General features: G+C 45.7%; 1 protein-coding gene across 2 annotated transcripts; it reads right to left on the reverse strand.

The window, feature by feature from the left end:
- Window positions 1-1,100: 1,100 nt before the first annotated feature.
- Window positions 1,101-15,946, reverse strand: TMEM106C (transmembrane protein 106C). Of its 2 annotated transcripts, none has more exons than XM_055003602.1 (8): window positions 15,874-15,946; window positions 11,732-11,949; window positions 9,737-9,800; window positions 5,819-5,978; window positions 5,581-5,721; window positions 5,390-5,439; window positions 3,582-3,635; window positions 1,101-2,466 (listed from the first exon to the last, which is right to left on the reverse strand). In XM_055003602.1, exons 2-8 carry the CDS (start codon window positions 11,913-11,915, stop codon window positions 2,292-2,294), a joined length of 828 nt encoding a protein of 275 aa, XP_054859577.1. In that variant the 5' UTR covers window positions 11,916-11,949; window positions 15,874-15,946; the 3' UTR covers window positions 1,101-2,291. The 2 variants fall into 2 exon arrangements, with proteins under 2 accessions (XP_054859577.1, XP_054859576.1); XM_055003601.1 differs by lacking the exon at window positions 15,874-15,946 and adding an exon at window positions 14,305-14,388.
- Window positions 15,947-16,443: the final 497 nt, after the last annotated feature.

A 16,443-nucleotide genomic window follows, 5' to 3' on the forward strand; every position in this document is an offset into this window, starting at 1 on the left:
AGCTTTTGTAGGGCAAATTTAAAATAAAATGTCAGGAGGCCTAGGGGACTGCAGGGCGTGTGCGATGATTGTGGGGTCTTGCTTCATGAACTCTGTGAGCACTTAGGTACCCCACCACCACTAGCTTCAATTGCTTTCGGTTCTTGATGGCAGATAGCCCTAGCTGCTGCAGTGAGTTGACTGTCGGAGCCAAGCTGCAAGTGAACAGACTCACGTGTATTCCTCCCTGTTCACTTGCTGTCCACTTGATGGAGAGCAAGTGAATGGCAAGTGAACAGGGAGGAATACACGAGTCTGTTCCCTTGCCAGGCAAGTGTCGTTCGTCACTTGCAGCTTGGCTCTCATTAAGATCAGACAGCCTCTACTTCAAATGCCTTCTGCAGCTCGAAACACACTCCAGTGACCTCACAGGGGTTTGGGAAAGACAAGGACAGAAGAGGGGGACTCTTCTGGCCAGCTCTCCTGGGAGGAAGGCGTCTTCTTCAAAGACAACAGGCATCCCTTTCTATGATGAAAGCTTGTAGAGGGTTAGACTCCCAATTAAGGCCACAAAACCAAAAACTCACACGTTTGTCTCATTGATACCAAGTGGGAACATTAAATATCTGTGTTATGTCCATCTCCCAGTGGAATCAATGGCACTTACAAGTGCTTAATAAAATTTAACTGGATTGTTAAACCTGTAGAGTATTGCTCACAGAAAGATGCAGAGTGACTCCAGTCTAAAACCGCCAAAATCATTGAGCTTTTCCACACACGTTGGATAATGCACTTCCAATCCTCTTTATAGATCATTTGGAATGGATTTTTTTGTGTGCGGAACAAAAAATCCACCTCAAACGATTGATAAAGTGCATTGAAAGTGCGTTATCCAACGTGTGTGGAATCAGCCATTGTCAGCATTGTAAGTGTGCATAGCATCATAACGGTACATCTTTCTCTGTGTGCAGAAAAGTCACTTCTATTAGGGCAGGTTTTCTACTGATTTCCCCCTTCCCCGTATATTGCAGTCTACCCTGTTCCCAAGGATCCAGCAACCCCCGGGGGGGAGTTGTTTCAGGAAGCAGCGCAGCAAGAACAGCGGGGCAGCGGTTAGGATCCAGCCCTTTATTGCAGGAATCGAACAGTCATTTAAATGTACATCTACAAAATGCAGTGTCAACTACTGCCTCCTTGAGGATCCTGCTATAGGCTGTGTATGAAATTAGCCCAGCAGCAGCCAAGAGAGAAAGGAAATCAATTTATACAGTGACTCATAGAAAATACGTAACTTTCTTTACTGAAAAGTCTCTTCCCATCCTACTTTTTAAAAAAAATGCTTGCCAACTGAACCGGTACAAGGTTTTCCAGCTTGGAAATTCAGGGGACATTATCCTGAATAACACTTCTGCTGACAAAAGAGAGAGAATTTACCAATTCTCCATCCTGCAGATCTCCAAACTGCCCCCCTCCCCAATCTTGTTCTTGGGAGTCCCTCGTACACTGGGAGCAGCATTTCAGGGGATATTTAGCAGTGTGATGCAACAGGAAGCGGCAAGAAAATCAGTACTTTTGGTGGGATCAAAGCCAATGGATACAAAACTAAAATTGTTCGTAAGTTTCCCTGGTACCAAGAAGACTCTTCCTTCTTTGGCTCTTGTTCCTAAAGAACCAAAAGCAAATGACAGAAAGAGGAAGACTCGAGATCAATAGCGAACCCTGGATTTAGAAGGAACTCAACATACCATGGGAAAAAGTTAAAGCGATCTTAGAAAGCCTTCTTATGAAGATCTCCGTTCAGTTGATAAGAATTCCCAACCCTCCCCCCAGCACAATAAGTGTTGTCCCATTGCAAAATTCATTTGTTTCTATCGGGCCTGCTTTAAAGATAGTCCCAATTAACTACTCTTTTGTTATTCTTTACTGTCAAAGGTGATAAAACCAGGACTCACGAGTTAGGCTCGAGATTCCCTCTCCTTCCAGATAAGGATATTTGGCAAGAGAGAAGTTGGTAACGGTTTCCTCTGAAGTTAGATTACTTCTGAGATAAAGGGTAAAGCAGATACAGATACACTTTCTTGGTTTCTCAAAAGTTAAGACAACCAACCAAGAACCCAGTAACAATCTAGAAAACTTAGTGAGTTGAGGAGATCAGGAGAGACGCCTAGCAGAATGGTTCCAACAGGGAAGAGGCATGGTCTCACAACCATCTGGGCAGGGGAAGTGCAATGCATTTGCACAGCAATACATCCCATTCAGCCAAGGGCTGCTGCAATTTTTCCTCTCAATGAAGCTACAGCACCATTATACGGTCAGTGAAGTACTCTCAGCTTCCTCCCACTGCTTTTTCTTTGGGCAACTTCTCCTGGAGTTGGTGGCTGAGGCGGTCCTTGAGCAGTCGTGGAATTCGCACCACAGTCGACGTAATGATGCGTCTCCAAGGAACTCTGAGTAACATGGGCGATGTACGAGATCTTCACTGAAGTCCTGAAGGGTGAAAGGGAGGAGGAAAAGGGTAAAGAGGGGGGCGGGGGGAAACTGGACTGAACTCTGGCCCCTTCAGCCAAATTCAATACAGTTTCTGCTTTAATAACTGCATGGATGAATGAAATTTCCCTGGCACACCCTTTAAGAGGTGGAATGAGAGCTTTGGAAGCAAAAGAAAAATTCCTTATAAGAAGGCTTTCTTTGGAAAGGTAAAAGACTGGCATCTTGGGGCATTTTCACGCTGCTTACTGGCCACGGAACATCACGCCAAGCTCCCGGAACGACAGCGTCTTCCTAGCGTGATTTCTCCGGTCTCATGTGAAATTGTGCCAGGAAGACGCTGTCGTTCCGGGAGCTTGGCGCGATGTTCCGTGGCCAGTAAGCAGTGTGAAAACGGCCTTGTTCTGCATAACAGTTTAATGGAGAAATGAAGGCATTATTAAAACAGACTTACAACGGAAGGAGGTCATGCATTCTATGGAATTGACTTTTGTGCAAGATTAACCTGTCAACAGTCATTGTTTAAGTGTTGATCGACTTGAACTAATGTTGTGATAGGCTGATCTGAGCAGTGGACACAGCCAATCCTTGCCTCCATTTTTGCCTCCCCGAGCCCTAGCACACAGAACGTACAGAATTTAGATTGCCCAGGAGCGGAGTTTTATTTATTTTAAATCAAAGCCGTGGACTATAGTCCTTTCCAGCCCCTACATAACCTGATAGCCCCTCAATGGTCGCAAAGCTTTCTTACCTGCCACCAACCTTATACTAAACCACAAGTCAGTGGATAATGGATGGATAATGCACTTTCAATGCACTTTATCAATCGTTTGAGGTGGATTTTTTGTTCCGCACATGAAAAAATCCGTTCCAAATGATCTCAAAAGAGGATTGGAAGTGCATTGTCCAACATGTGTGGAATCACTCAGGGCCAAGCTACACATGACAAATGACACTTGAACGGCAAGTGGATTTAGTGGAGGGCAAGTGAACAGGGAGAAATACACTTGCCGTTCAAGTGTCATTCGTCATGTGTAGCTTGGCCCTCAGTGTCTAGTTGGGGATTCAAAGTAGCATTGACATAAATTGTTCTCAAGTCTTTTTAAGGTACGTACCTCATGAAAATCACAATGTTGTGCACTCTGATTCCGGATAACGTACAAAAGTAGCTAGAAGACACCAAGGCAGAGAGAAAAATTGTCAAGAAGTGTTAAATCTGTTTTGGAAGTCAACGCGTTAAAGGTTAGACACTAAATGGAATCCCATCAAGTAGTCATCATGTAAACTATGGTTCTGAGAACAGTTTTTGATGTAGCACAGGGGCTTCCGAGCTTTTCAATAAGGAAATCTAGCAACAAAGCTTTGTTACTATGCACTGAACCATGAAAGCCACACAGGTGGGACTCACAGTTTTTATACAATTACTACCAGAATACAGGCTGCTCGTGGTAACCGCACCACACACAGAAATCATCCAAGTCCCTAAAGGCCTGACTAGTTTGTGAACTGAGGGCCAAGCTACACATGACGAATGACACTTGAACGGCAAGTGTATTTCTCCCTGTTCACTTGCCCTCCATTCAATCCACTTGCTGTTCAAGTGTCATTTGTCATGTGTAGCTTGGCCCTGTGTCCGTCCAGGAAGTGACATAATTGCACGACAGTGGGCTTGCTCCTGTGCTTTGTGTGGGGCTAATTCAGCCTGCTGGGGGCCAGAATTCACTCCTGCAAAGCACAGGAGCATTCCCACTTCATCACCTGAGGAAGTGATGCCATTGTGCCTGCCAGGGGTGTGCCTATTACGTGCTTGCCTGGAGATTCCTTTCCTCCCAGGCCCATGCTCCCTGCCTTTCCCACCCCACTGGCCAGGTAAGCTATGGTGGTGGTGGGAGAGACTGGGAGCAGGGAATCCCCACCACCACCACCATGGGACTGGCAGCCCTATCTCCAGCTGATTTAAAGAAGAGAATCTAAGAGCAAGATTAATGCCCTAAATGGACTGAGACCAGCATACCTAAGGGACTGTCTCTCCACGTATGTGCCCCAGAAAGCGCTTTGTTCAACTGGAAAACATCTTCTGGTGGTCCCTGGCCCTAGGGAGGCTCGGCTGGCCTCTACCAGGGCCTTTTCGGTCCTGGCCCCAACCTGGTGGAACTCTCTGTCTGAGGACACCCGGGCCCACCATGATCTTGTATCATTTAGGCAGCCCTGTAAGACAGAGATGTTCTGCCAGGCATATGGTGGAGGCTAATTTTAGCCCATCAGTGCCGAGCCTTCCACCGGTCTCCCTCTATGAGGGGTTATGGAGGGTCCCCTGCTGGCTGCCCCCAAAAGGGGTACAGTAATCTATCTGTCCACTACTACCTCCCGATTTTGTATGCTGATGGGCAGGAGTGCAGGACTGCCCATCTTGGAATGGTTTTATTGATTGCTGTTGTTATGCTGTTTTTATTGTTTTTATGTTGTATTTTAATCAATGTTGTACCTCGCCCTCAGCCCGCGTGTGTGGAGGGCGGGTTAAAAATATAATAAATAAATAAAGATTTGGGTTCAGTACCACCTTAAAGACAAGCTAGATTTTCCAGGTATGAACTTTCGAGAGTCAAAGCTCATACCCTGGGAATCTAGTTGGGGCCAAGCTACACATGACGAATGACACTTGAACGGCAAGTGGATTGAGTGGAGGGCAAGTGAACAGGGAGAAATACACTTGCCGTTCAAGTGTCATTCGTCATGTGTAGCTTGGCCCTTGGTCTTTAAGGTGCTACTGGACCTGAATCTTGTTCTTCTACTGCAGACCAACAACAACCTGAAACAATCTAAGGTAACTGTAGCGGGGAGAGGAGGCATGGCAACTTTTCTGAATAAATGTTGCAGCGCTTAACTATAATTCATGCAAAGTTAAGCATTAAGGATTCCTTACTATGCGTAGAAGGAAGGTCCACCCATTTTGGATTTCACTGTGAAATTCACCTGGAAGGGGGGGGGGGAATTGAAGACAAGATATAAGCAGATGTCTGACACTCACACTCACACTCACACACACACTCACACACACTCACACACACACACCCCTGCAAGATCCCAGTTCCATGTATTAACAGACTGCTGTACCAGTTTGTCACTCAGCGGCTGGATCCTGGTGACGTTATTCATCTGGTGTGTTCCAACCACAGAATTCATGTACTGCACTTGACTGGTCAAGCGGGTAACTGCCACAGAGTAGAAATTGGAGTTTTTGATACGGAAGGTGGCCTTTAAAAAAAAAACACATGACAGGAAGTGAGTGAGTGGTTCCCACAGCTAACCAGAGAAGGCAGCTGAATGGAATATATGTATACTTGTGAGTTACCGTGATGGCGAGGATAACGAGGGAGTTCTTTCGGTCAAACCACACTCTGACCACTTTGATGCCATTATCCTCCACAAGGACTGAATGGGGGAAGAGAAAGAAGACCACCAGCCCTGAAGCCAGGAGGCAAAGCAACACCGACACCAAGACATAGCATTTCCTGGAAGAGACCAGATTAGAAGTTCGGCGAGTTTCTGTCATGTGCTCAGCTCCTGCTAACATTCAGGGTCTGACCAGATGATAGGCTAAGAAAGCTTCTTTCCCCCTCCCACCCCATGCCCTTTGCCCAATCTAAAACAGCCCCAGGGAGCTGCTCTTGCCCCACTGGGAAAACTATACATAGGTCTCCCATCCAAATTAACTAGGAGGCTCCAATTGGTGAAAAACACTGTGGCGCGGCTGCTATCAGGAGCGAGCAGGAGCATGAACATCACCCCCATTCTGCAGTCTCACTCCATTGGCTACCTATCAGCTACCCTGCTCAGTTCAAGGTATTGGTTATCACATACAAAGCTCTTCGTGGCCTTGGCGCGGCATAACTACAGGACCGCCTCCCTCCCTATGTCCCTCCACGGCAGCTTCGCTCATCCGAGCAGGGTCTCCTGCAGGTGCCACCTTGCACATGGGCAAAATCAACAGCAGTCCATACATGGGCTTTCTCTGTGGTGGCCCCTACTCTGTGAAATGGCCCACCTGAGGAGGTCAGGAGGAGCACTCCCACTCTCCTAGCTTTCCGCAAACGATGCAAAACTGAATTATTCAAAAAGACTTTTGTATTGTAGGGAGGGGCTCTCAGATGCTTCGCTAAAGAGTTAAGGATCATAGACTTCACCACAATGTTGCCTGACATACTACCTGTTGTCTTAAATATGTGCTCCTATGAGCTACTTGTGCTTCATGTGGTCTAATGTCAGCCCTAGAATTGCTTATGTTCTGTTTTCAGCATTTCTACAACTCTGTATTGGATTCTTACTAATGCTATGTCTTTGTAAACTTGTGTTTATTTACCCTACGGCACTGTTTATGGAAATACCCTTGAAAACGACTGTACTAATCTCACCCTATGTAATCTGCCTTGAGTCTCAGTGAGAAAGGCGGACTATAAATGACATAAATAAAACAAATAGTACTGAGCCCATGAGCACCAGATAATACAATTTAAGAATGCACTGGGTGCTCTGTACATGGAGAATTGTCTGGTTAGACCCTCATACACTTTGAGACAACTCCAAACTACCTCTGTTTTGTAAATGATTTAGATGTCAGGGGAGTGGCCGGGGAGACTCATCTTACTGCTTTAAATGTTACTCATAAATAGGTTTAATTTCACAATGCGTCTCCACTTAAGCCATCCACTATTGCAAAATACTAGTCAGGAATTTGTTACATCACACACCCTAATTGAGACATCCACACTCACCCCCACAGGCTGTGAGACATTTTATTGAAAACATTTCTCTGCCAGCTTTCCACCTAAATTGGGTCTCCAAGGTGGATATCCAATCTCATGGAAGATACATCTGAAATTGTCCATTTGAAATTGTCCAATATAAGTTCTACTAGATGAGAAGAGAGTGTATAATTGGGTGCAGAAAGTATAGGTCCCTGAGCAAATCTTTTTGGCCAATACAAGTTGCACATTTATTTCAATCCCAGTTGGTGGGGGGAAAAGAGTAACTTCAAGAACATTTTCACACATGAAGCTTCAAGCGATTATTTCTTTAGCTAGGTTTTTCTTTAATGCAAGGGGAAGGACAGGATTTATCTTAGCCAGAAGGCTCTTTGGCATTATAAATGCCTCTCTGCAGCTCTTTTCCATATCAGAAGTGCAAGTGATTGAACATAAATGGACGACTCAACACAGCAACACAGGAGAATGCACGTTCTATTGAAAACAAGAAAGCTTGCTTAAAAGTAAACATGTTTAGGAAGAGTTTACAAGAAGCATTGGTCAAAAGCAAACCCCCCCCCCAAAAAAGATCTGTTACGTATATCTTATTAGGACCAACACAAAAATGTGAAGCTTCCAAGTCTTCCAGAACTCTTCATCAAGTTGGATATTAAAACACACCCCAAAAAAACCGAGCGGCCTCCTGCCTGCTGTGTAGAATGCCAGGCAAATCTGAACAGACCCAGCTGCCCTGAGTAGAACAAAGGAATGGCAGTCTACAGTGAAAGATAAAAGCCAGCAGTTGATCTAACATCTTCCTCGTCCCAAAAAGAATACAAAGGTCCCTCGAAAAGGCTGAGAGAAAACATGGCAGTCGTTAATCGTTAACTGTGCCATGTATCCAACCATGCAGAGGTAGAGGACAACATAGGAAGTGCCCTTGGTATACATCATAAATCAATCACTTTCTCAAGGTATCTTTTCTCAGTGGAAGTTAAAAGGTATAAAACAAATAGATGATCTGGTGGAACACTTCTCAAGGTATCTTGTTTTGGCTACTCAAAGAGGCAGTTGTCTACCCACTATTTTTTTAAAAAAAAAAATCCCTACAGAAAAACAGCGTCACCAATTACCGACCTGTCTCTACTTTGCCCTTTCTATGCAAAGTGACTGACACAGCTGTAGCAGACTAACTCCAGGTCTTCTCGGAATAATTTGTGTGCTCTGGACTAGAGATGGGCACGAACTGGGGAAAAAAACGAACCATGTGGTTCATGGTTCATCAGATTTCACGAACCACAAACTTTCATGAACCTGCCCCTGGTTTGCGAACCGGTTCGTTTGGTTCGTGAAAACTTCACATCCAGGTCAGAAAATCATCACTTCCGGACCAGAAGGTCTGCAGGAAGTCCATCCCCAATTGCCTAGGAAATTGATTGATTGGCACCAGGCTGTCTGCAGTGACAAACCAAAAAACGAACCAAATGAACCAGCCTAAAGTTCGTGGCGGTTCGTCAGAAACGGAATCTGATGAACCGCTGGTTTGCGAACCACGAACCAGCCTGGTTTGTGCTTAATTTAGGTTCGTATTTTGGTTCGTGCCCATCTGTACTCTGGACCCTTTTCAGTCTGGTTTCAGGCCGAGCTATGGGACAGAGAAGCCCTCATGGCCTTAGTTGATAACCTCTGTCTGAATGGTCTGGTCCTACTAGATTCATCTGCATCCTTTTGATACAGTGGATCATGCCATTTTACTGAGACGTTTGGAGGTGGTAGTAGGAATTAGGGGATGTGCTTTGAATCCATTTAAACCTTTCTTTAGGGACTGGTCTCAAAAAGTTGCCATGGGAGACCACTTGTTACCAGTGTGGGACTTGTCCGGTGGGGTTCCACAAGGTGCAGTCTTATCTTCCTCACTATTCAACCTCTATGTAAAGCCTTCAGGAGAAATCATTTGTAGCTTTGGAACTGGATGCCATTTAATGCTGATGATACCCAGCGCTCACTCTCGCTATCCATCCAGATCTCCTGGGGTGCAGCAAAGGTCTTGAACCACTGCCTGGCCGCTCTGGTTAAATGGCCAAGAGAGAACAAATTAAAACTGAATTTAAGATGGAAGGGATGCTAGCTGGGAAGGCTGAGACCTTGAAGGACATTGTATTCCCCACCTTTGATGGCATTTAACTGATCCTTACTGACTTGGGTAAGAGCGTAAAAGGGTTATACTGGATCCAGCATTTCTGCTAAAGAAGCAAACTAATGCAATGACAAAAAGTGCTTTCTTCCAACTTTGACAAGCCTGGAAGATGACACAGCCATCTAGCCACCTGGTTCCACGCCATGGTATCAAAACTAGACCACTGTAATGAACTCTACATGGGTCTGCCCATGAAGTAAACCCAGAGATTCCAGAGAATGGCCCAAGATGAGGGTGACCAGAAGTTTCTTCTTCGCAGCATTCATGTGTCTGCATAAAATATACAGACATGGGCACTAATGGGAGTTATAAAAACTTCTTTTGTACTTACGTCCTCCGAGGTTTTAATCTCTGGTCATGATACGGTATTAGAGCCACCAGTTCATTAACTTGTTCTAGGAAGAAAGAAAATACCAGAAACTGCCAATAATAACATTCTCAATGTTGCAGGTCAGTTTTATTTATTATTTTGAGTAGCCAGTGGTTAGAGTATCAAAGTAAGATCTGGGAGACCCCAGGTTTGAATCCTTTCTCTAACAAAAAAGAGAAGGAGAAACTTATGAATGGAGAAGAGAAACTTTGCTGAGCACGAGAGGTTATAAAAGTTTATAAAACAATAATTACATGTTATAAGTATGCATGAAAGCAAAATGTGGTACAAGGACAATGAAAGCAATGCCCAAAAACCAGTAAACAATGTACAAGAGCACTGACAGTCATGTTCAGAAAACAGTAATCAACTACAGCGGTAACAGATGCAGTAATACACAAACAACTCAACAAATAGGCCCAAAAGTTCAGCAGTAATGATGTAAACCATTTTGTGGTAGAGCATAAATGAAGTTACCCAAAATAAAATAAGATGTTCTCGATGTTGCAGGTCGAGCTCCACTTTATAGAGATGTAGCAATCTTCCCGCCCCCCGCCCCCAACAACTTGAGACTGGAGAAATACAGGTATCTGTACAATGAATCCTCAATAGTTTATAGCAAATTCCACTATGATATCACCATGACGGAGGAGTGGACAAATAAATGATCAGCATTTTTTTTCTTGTCTAACTTGTTAAGTTTAGGCGACATTAACCCAAAGGTGCTTCTGGTATTGGGAAACAGTAAGCTTTAAGTCACCTGGATGGTTCAGGGTCCAGCTTAGTTGTCTTTCAAATTAAGTAAAACTGATGGGAAAGAAAGGAAAAAAGGACATGTACAAGATCATATAACCAGGGCTGAGACGGGCTCAAAATCCAACCCATCAATCTAGCCACCAAACCACAATTTGGAGGGGCAGAAAATGACAACACGGCCACACCAGACAATGTAAAGTCTGCAGGGCGGAATCCAGTCCATCTAGAACTCTATCTGTGGAATAACCAGGCAGTAGACAAGTTCTGACAAGGCCGTCACACTTATAGAATTCTAAAAGTTAAAAATAGTCCATGGCTGGGGGAGAGATATCGAAAGAGATCTATGTGGGTAAATCAAGGAAGGTAGCCAAGAGGGGTGAAAACAGTTAAGAGGCACACATCCCAGAATTGCATGGTCCAGTTCTCCAGATTCCAAAATCAATTCAGCAATATCCAAATTTGGCGGGGGGGAGGGCAACAAGCAAAATTTATCTGTCCCCCTCTATTGCGGTCTTCGGCCATTGGGTAAAGATATTTTTTGTTTCGTTTGGCATTTCCCCAATAACTGTTACTGGCCCTCCTCCTTGTTCTTTGTGTTGTGTGTTTTTATGCTTTTCAAAATGTTGCTTTGCATTTTTTTTTAATGTTCACTGCCTTGGGGTAGAAAAGTGGCATGCAAAATTTTAAAATAAATATTGCTTTAGCATTATTATACTATAGCAATAGGGCTATAGCGCTGTGCTGCTTTAGCAATAAACCTACTACCATTTTTTTTAAAGAAAAGCAACCCAGTGGTGGAAGTGGAAAATGTTGGGGAAAACATGGAGATTGCCCTCCACCCGCCCAGTGTGGAGCTGCTGGTGCTATTGCAAATAGCGCTCCATTTACAGTGGCAATGACTGCATAATCGGAGGGCGGTGGTGGAATATATCTATCAGAGCTATTGCACGGCAGAGATCAACTCATTCCCCAGATAATAATGCCACGCCACCTGCTTTAAGCCCCAGTGTGTGTGTGATGTATTTGTGTGTGAGAAGCAGCTATACTGTGGTTCTCTTTTTCCCTCACCAGGATTTAAAGTAGTGATTGTTGAGAGAGTTTTAAAAACCCAGCACCACGGTTCTGATCCAGATTTCCCCCCTCTCCCTCACACATACACCCCCCACTTCCAATTACTGACTACTACAGAAAGTGCTTTACCTGTAGGGACGTAGCCAATGCCCTGGCAGGTGGGGCAGGTGACACTGTCCGGACCAGTGAATTCCACATAAGGGAATTTGGCAATGTCTTCTTCCAGATCCCTGCTGTCCAGAAAATCATCCTCATTTTCTTCCTGCCACATAGGGGAGGAAGAGTCAGGCCTCACAGACTGCCAAGATCCCATGGCGACAGTGAGGAAGAAGAGGTCCTCACGTATCCTGCAACGGCAGAGGAAGTAAGACAAGAATTAACTCAAAAGTAAGAAGTGGTTTGTTCTAACCCCCCCCCCCCCGCCCCAGTTAGTTCTAGCTCCCCTTCAGAAGAAGCTGTCTTAGTGATGTGTGTACCTACCAGTTTGGTGTAGTTTGGTGTAGTGTAGCCACTTTGGTGTCGTGGTTAGGATAGGCAGGACTCTAATCTGGAGAACCAGGTTTGATTCCCCACTCCTCCACCTGAAGCCAGCTGGGTGACCGTGGGTCAGTCACAGCTTCTAGGAGCTCTCTCAGCCTCACACACCTCACAGGGTGTTTGTTGTTGTTTGTTGTTTTGGGGATAATAATGACATACTTTGTAAACCACTCTGAGTGGGTGTTAAGTCATCCTGAAGGGCGGTATATAAATCAAATGTTGTTGTGTATTTCAAGTTTTAAAAATTAAAGCCCCCCACCAGGAGAAAGAATTCCGAGGCTTGTACAAAATCTGCACCATTTCTCTTAATTTTTTGGGCCCTGGTGGGGGGGGGGGGGACCAAGTTGCTATTCATAAAGAAAACCCCTATTACTAGCTCCTAGAAATCTTATTCAACCACCTTTCAAAAGTTAGTGATTTTAGGAGGTATTGCCCAGAATCTTGTATTTTCTTAACCTTAAGGGTTAGAGAGAAGAAAAAACTGAAGTTATGGTTCCCAGGAAGCGAAATCTAGTGTCCCAACTCTACTTTTTCACCTTCACCTTGAGTGTCTCTCTTCCCAACTCAACTAAACATGGGTGTGCTAAGCGCTGTCATGTTGCTTCTGACTCACGGTCACCCCATAAATTGGTGATGGTAGAAAGTGCTACCCAGGGCTTTTTTTGGGGGAAAGAGGTGGTGGAACTCAGTGGGTTGCCCTCGGAGAAAATGGTCACATGGCCGGTGGCCCCGCCCCCTGATCTCCCGACAGAGGGGAGTTGAGATTGCCCTCCATGCTGCTCCAGTGGTGCAGAGGGCAATCTAAACTCCCCTCTGTCTGGAGATCAGGGGGCGTGGCCACCAGCCATGTGACCATTTTCAAAAGGTTCCAGAACTCCGTTCCACAGTGTTCCCGCTGAAAAAAAACCCCTGGTGCTACCAAGTTGTAACTAACTTATAGTGACCCCTGCTGGGGCTTTCCAATCACTAACCAGGGCTGACTCTGCTTAGCTTCCGAGATCAGGCTAGCCTAGGCTATGCAGGTCAGGACTAACCCTATAAATTAGTGACCTCCAAAACATTCTATCATTGACAGCCTTGCTCAGGTCTTGCAGTGAAGGCTGCGGTTTTGAACTGGTTTTATGTACAGCTGATACTTGCAGACATGAATGTATGAACCATGACTTGGGGCCAGTCACTCTCTTTTCAGCCTAGCTGACCTCATAGAGCTATTGTGAGGAAGGGAGCCATGGCTCAGTGCTAGAACAGCTGCTCTGCACCCCCAAGACCCCAAGTTCGGCCCCCAACACCTCCTCTTCAATGGATCAAATAGTAGATGATGTGGAAAACCCTCAGTTTGAGACCCTGGAGATCAGCTGCCATTAGGGCTGCCAGCCTCCAGGTGATGGCTGAAGATCTCCAAGAATTATAATAGATCTTCAGGACGCAGAGATCAGTAACCCTGGAAGGAATAGATCCAGAGGAGTTAATAAAGTTAGAGTCTGTTGCTGCAAAATAGTGAAGAGTTCAGTAGCACCTTTAAGACTAACCAACTTTATTGGAGCATAAGCTTTCGAGAACCACAGCTCTCTTCATCAGAAGAGAAAACCACAGCTGTCTTCGTGCATGCATCTGACCAAGAGAGCTGTGGTTCTTGAAAGCTTATGCTGCAATAAAGTTGGTTAGTCTTAAAGGTGCTACAGGACTGTGACACTGAGAGATCTTTGTCTTTCGGTGCTACACCTCTGAAGATGCCAGCCACAGCTGCTGGTGAAACGTTAGGAACTACAATGCCAAGACCACGGCAATACAGCCCGGAAAACCCACAACAACCATAGTGCTACAGGACTCTTTACTACCCTGGAAAGAATGGCTGCTTTGAAGGCTGGACTCCCTTCCCTCCACAAACCCTGCCCATTCCAGGCTCCACCCTCCAGGTCTCCAGGAATTTCCCAACCTGGAGCTGGCAACCCTAGCTACTAGTTAAAAGTAGGCAGTAGTACCTTGAATGACCAGTAGCTGGTACAAGGGGAGGCAGCCTCACACAAACCCAGCTAGTTAGTAAACTAGAGTACTTGTCCAGAAACCCCCAGCCCTACCCTTAAGGAGTTTACATTCTCCGTGCCCCATAGCACCCTCTTCTTTTCTTCCCCCTCCTCCTTATTAAGCTGGGTTCAAACGCTCACCTGCAACAGCCGCTCCACCACCATTCATCCCAGCCCAACTCCCCGCTCTTTACGCAGGAGGTTTGGCGTCGCTATAACAGCGAGGGGGCGAAAACAAGATGGGCCGTCGCCCAGCCCAAGCCACGCCCCTTCGGAGGCACACCTTTACCTGCCCCTGGCCAGCGGTTCTTCTCTAGTGCGCATGCGAAGTAAGTGCCTTCAACTCCCCGCTGGAGGCTATGTCGCGCGAGTAAGATATAAAAGCTCGTCCCGGGCGCTAAGCACGTTTGCCCTTCGCGGCTCTTGTGAAAGACGCTTGGGAGCGGAGCAGTCATCCGGAGTAAAACCGGTGCAATTGTGCTACTATTCCGTAGAATGCACATAATGCTTATAAAGCGGACTTGAGTCTATCGCAGAAAAAGCAGGCTGGGGCTTCAGGACGGTCCTTTTTAAGCCTGGGAGAACTTGGTGATTTTAAAAAATACTTCTCGGGCCACCCCTTCTCTCTGGCCTCCAGTGCGCAGTATTCACACGTCACTCCCCCACCTAAGAAAGACACTAAAGCTCCGAGAATATGTTGGAAGGGGGAATGTTTTAAACTTTGGAGGAGGGGGGAGCTGAGGAAGGGTCCTGTGGAAAATATCCCCTTCTGACTCACCTTGAGGTTTTATTCTTCCCCTTGAAGACTCTACTTAGAGTGAACACATATAAGACAGAGCCCCTGAGCGTGGCCCCCCATGACCCTCCCACACACACCCCATTTTGGGACCTGGCAACCCTAAGTTGTGTGGAAAATTCTGTTCCATCCCTGAGGCATAGCAGCCGTAGATATAACTGGGGAAGAACTTGGGGCCAAGCTACAAGTGACGAATGACACTTGCCTGGCAAGTGAACAGACTCACGTGTATTCCTCCCTGTTCGCTTGTCATTCACTTGCTGTCAGTCTATGGGCCAAGCTACAAGTGACGAATGACACTTGAACGGCAAGTGGATTGAGTGGAGGGCAAGTGAACAGGGAGAAATACACTTGCTGTTCAAGTGTCATTCCTCATGTGTAGCTTGGCCCTATGGAAACAGGATACGTTGGAAGGGGGGATGTTTTAAACTTTGGGTACATCCGGTAGCCATCTCTCTGGGGTATAGGTTTAAGGGAGATAGGATTGATTCTCAACAATATGTCAGTCTATGGAAACAGGATACGTTGAAGCTGACTCCCCCCTTGCAGCAAGAAATCCAAGCTCTCTTGAGTCAAGGTTTTTTATTGAGAAATCATAACTAAAGTGTATATATGTCCATAGGTTACACAGAAGCAATTAAAAGCGTCTGGCTGTACACAGAACTCTTGTTGAGAATGACGTATGGAATGCTTGCTACACAGTTCCAGTCCCTCCGTGCAAGCCCCCCACCCTCGGTGCCCAACCAGCTTGGTATAGTCAGTGCGAGAATAGGAACCGCCATCCGAGATAAGAGCACTGTCTTCCCAGGAGCTGGATGGCTTATGTGAAAAACTACACACACACACACACACACACACACACACAAAGGATGATTGCAAAGTGCTCAAAGATGGAGGGATTGTGGGCAACAGACCTGACACTTGTGCTCCCTGGTTGACTTCTTGATTCACCGGGTTTATTGCACGTTCCTCAGACTTCCACAAGATGGCACCAGATATTTCCAAATGATAGGGGACAGTTGTGCTTACAGCGACCCGAGCTGGAGCTGGCCGAAACATAAGCCGATTGCATCAGTTTTTTAAGTAGGGCTAGCCATATGCTCCTGTACCCTTGAAAGGTGTGTTTTTTGTCCTTCTGTGTTGCTTGTCATTAAGACTGAAGTTAGCTGCATGGAAAACTTTTGACTTTGTCGCTTGAGACCACCCGTTTTAAGAACAACTAAACAACATATCCCTGTGAGGAAAGCCACGTGATAACTTTTATGACAGCCAACCAAAGGAACACAAAACCGTGTGCAAGCTTTTGTCCAAACCACCAACACGTCCACTTACAACCTGTGTCCAGCACCTTATGAGGTTGGTAGGATCAGGTCATCATTGATCACTGTACGTTTAATAGAAAAGAGTCCGGTAGCACCTTTAAGACTAACCAACTTTACTGTAGCATAAGCTTTCGAGAATCAGTTCTCTTCGTCAGTTGCATC

This window comes from Eublepharis macularius, chromosome 19 (assembly GCF_028583425.1).
Source record: "Eublepharis macularius isolate TG4126 chromosome 19, MPM_Emac_v1.0, whole genome shotgun sequence".
Taxonomy (NCBI): Eukaryota; Metazoa; Chordata; class Lepidosauria; order Squamata; family Eublepharidae; genus Eublepharis; species Eublepharis macularius.

Bases quoted from the DNA above. Each gene is read 5' to 3' on its own strand.
- TMEM106C (XM_055003602.1), bottom strand. From the start codon at position 11,915: ATGGGATCTTGGCAGTCTGTGAGGCCTGACTCTTCCTCCCCTATGTGG. The intron at 9,801-11,731 runs GTAAAGCACTTT...CTTTCTTCCTAG, and splicing joins CATTGGCTACGTCCCTACAG to AACAAGTTAATGAACTGGTG. The intron at 3,636-5,389 runs GTAAGGAATCCT...GGTGTCTTCTAG, and splicing joins GGACCTTCCTTCTACGCATA to CTACTTTTGTACGTTATCCG.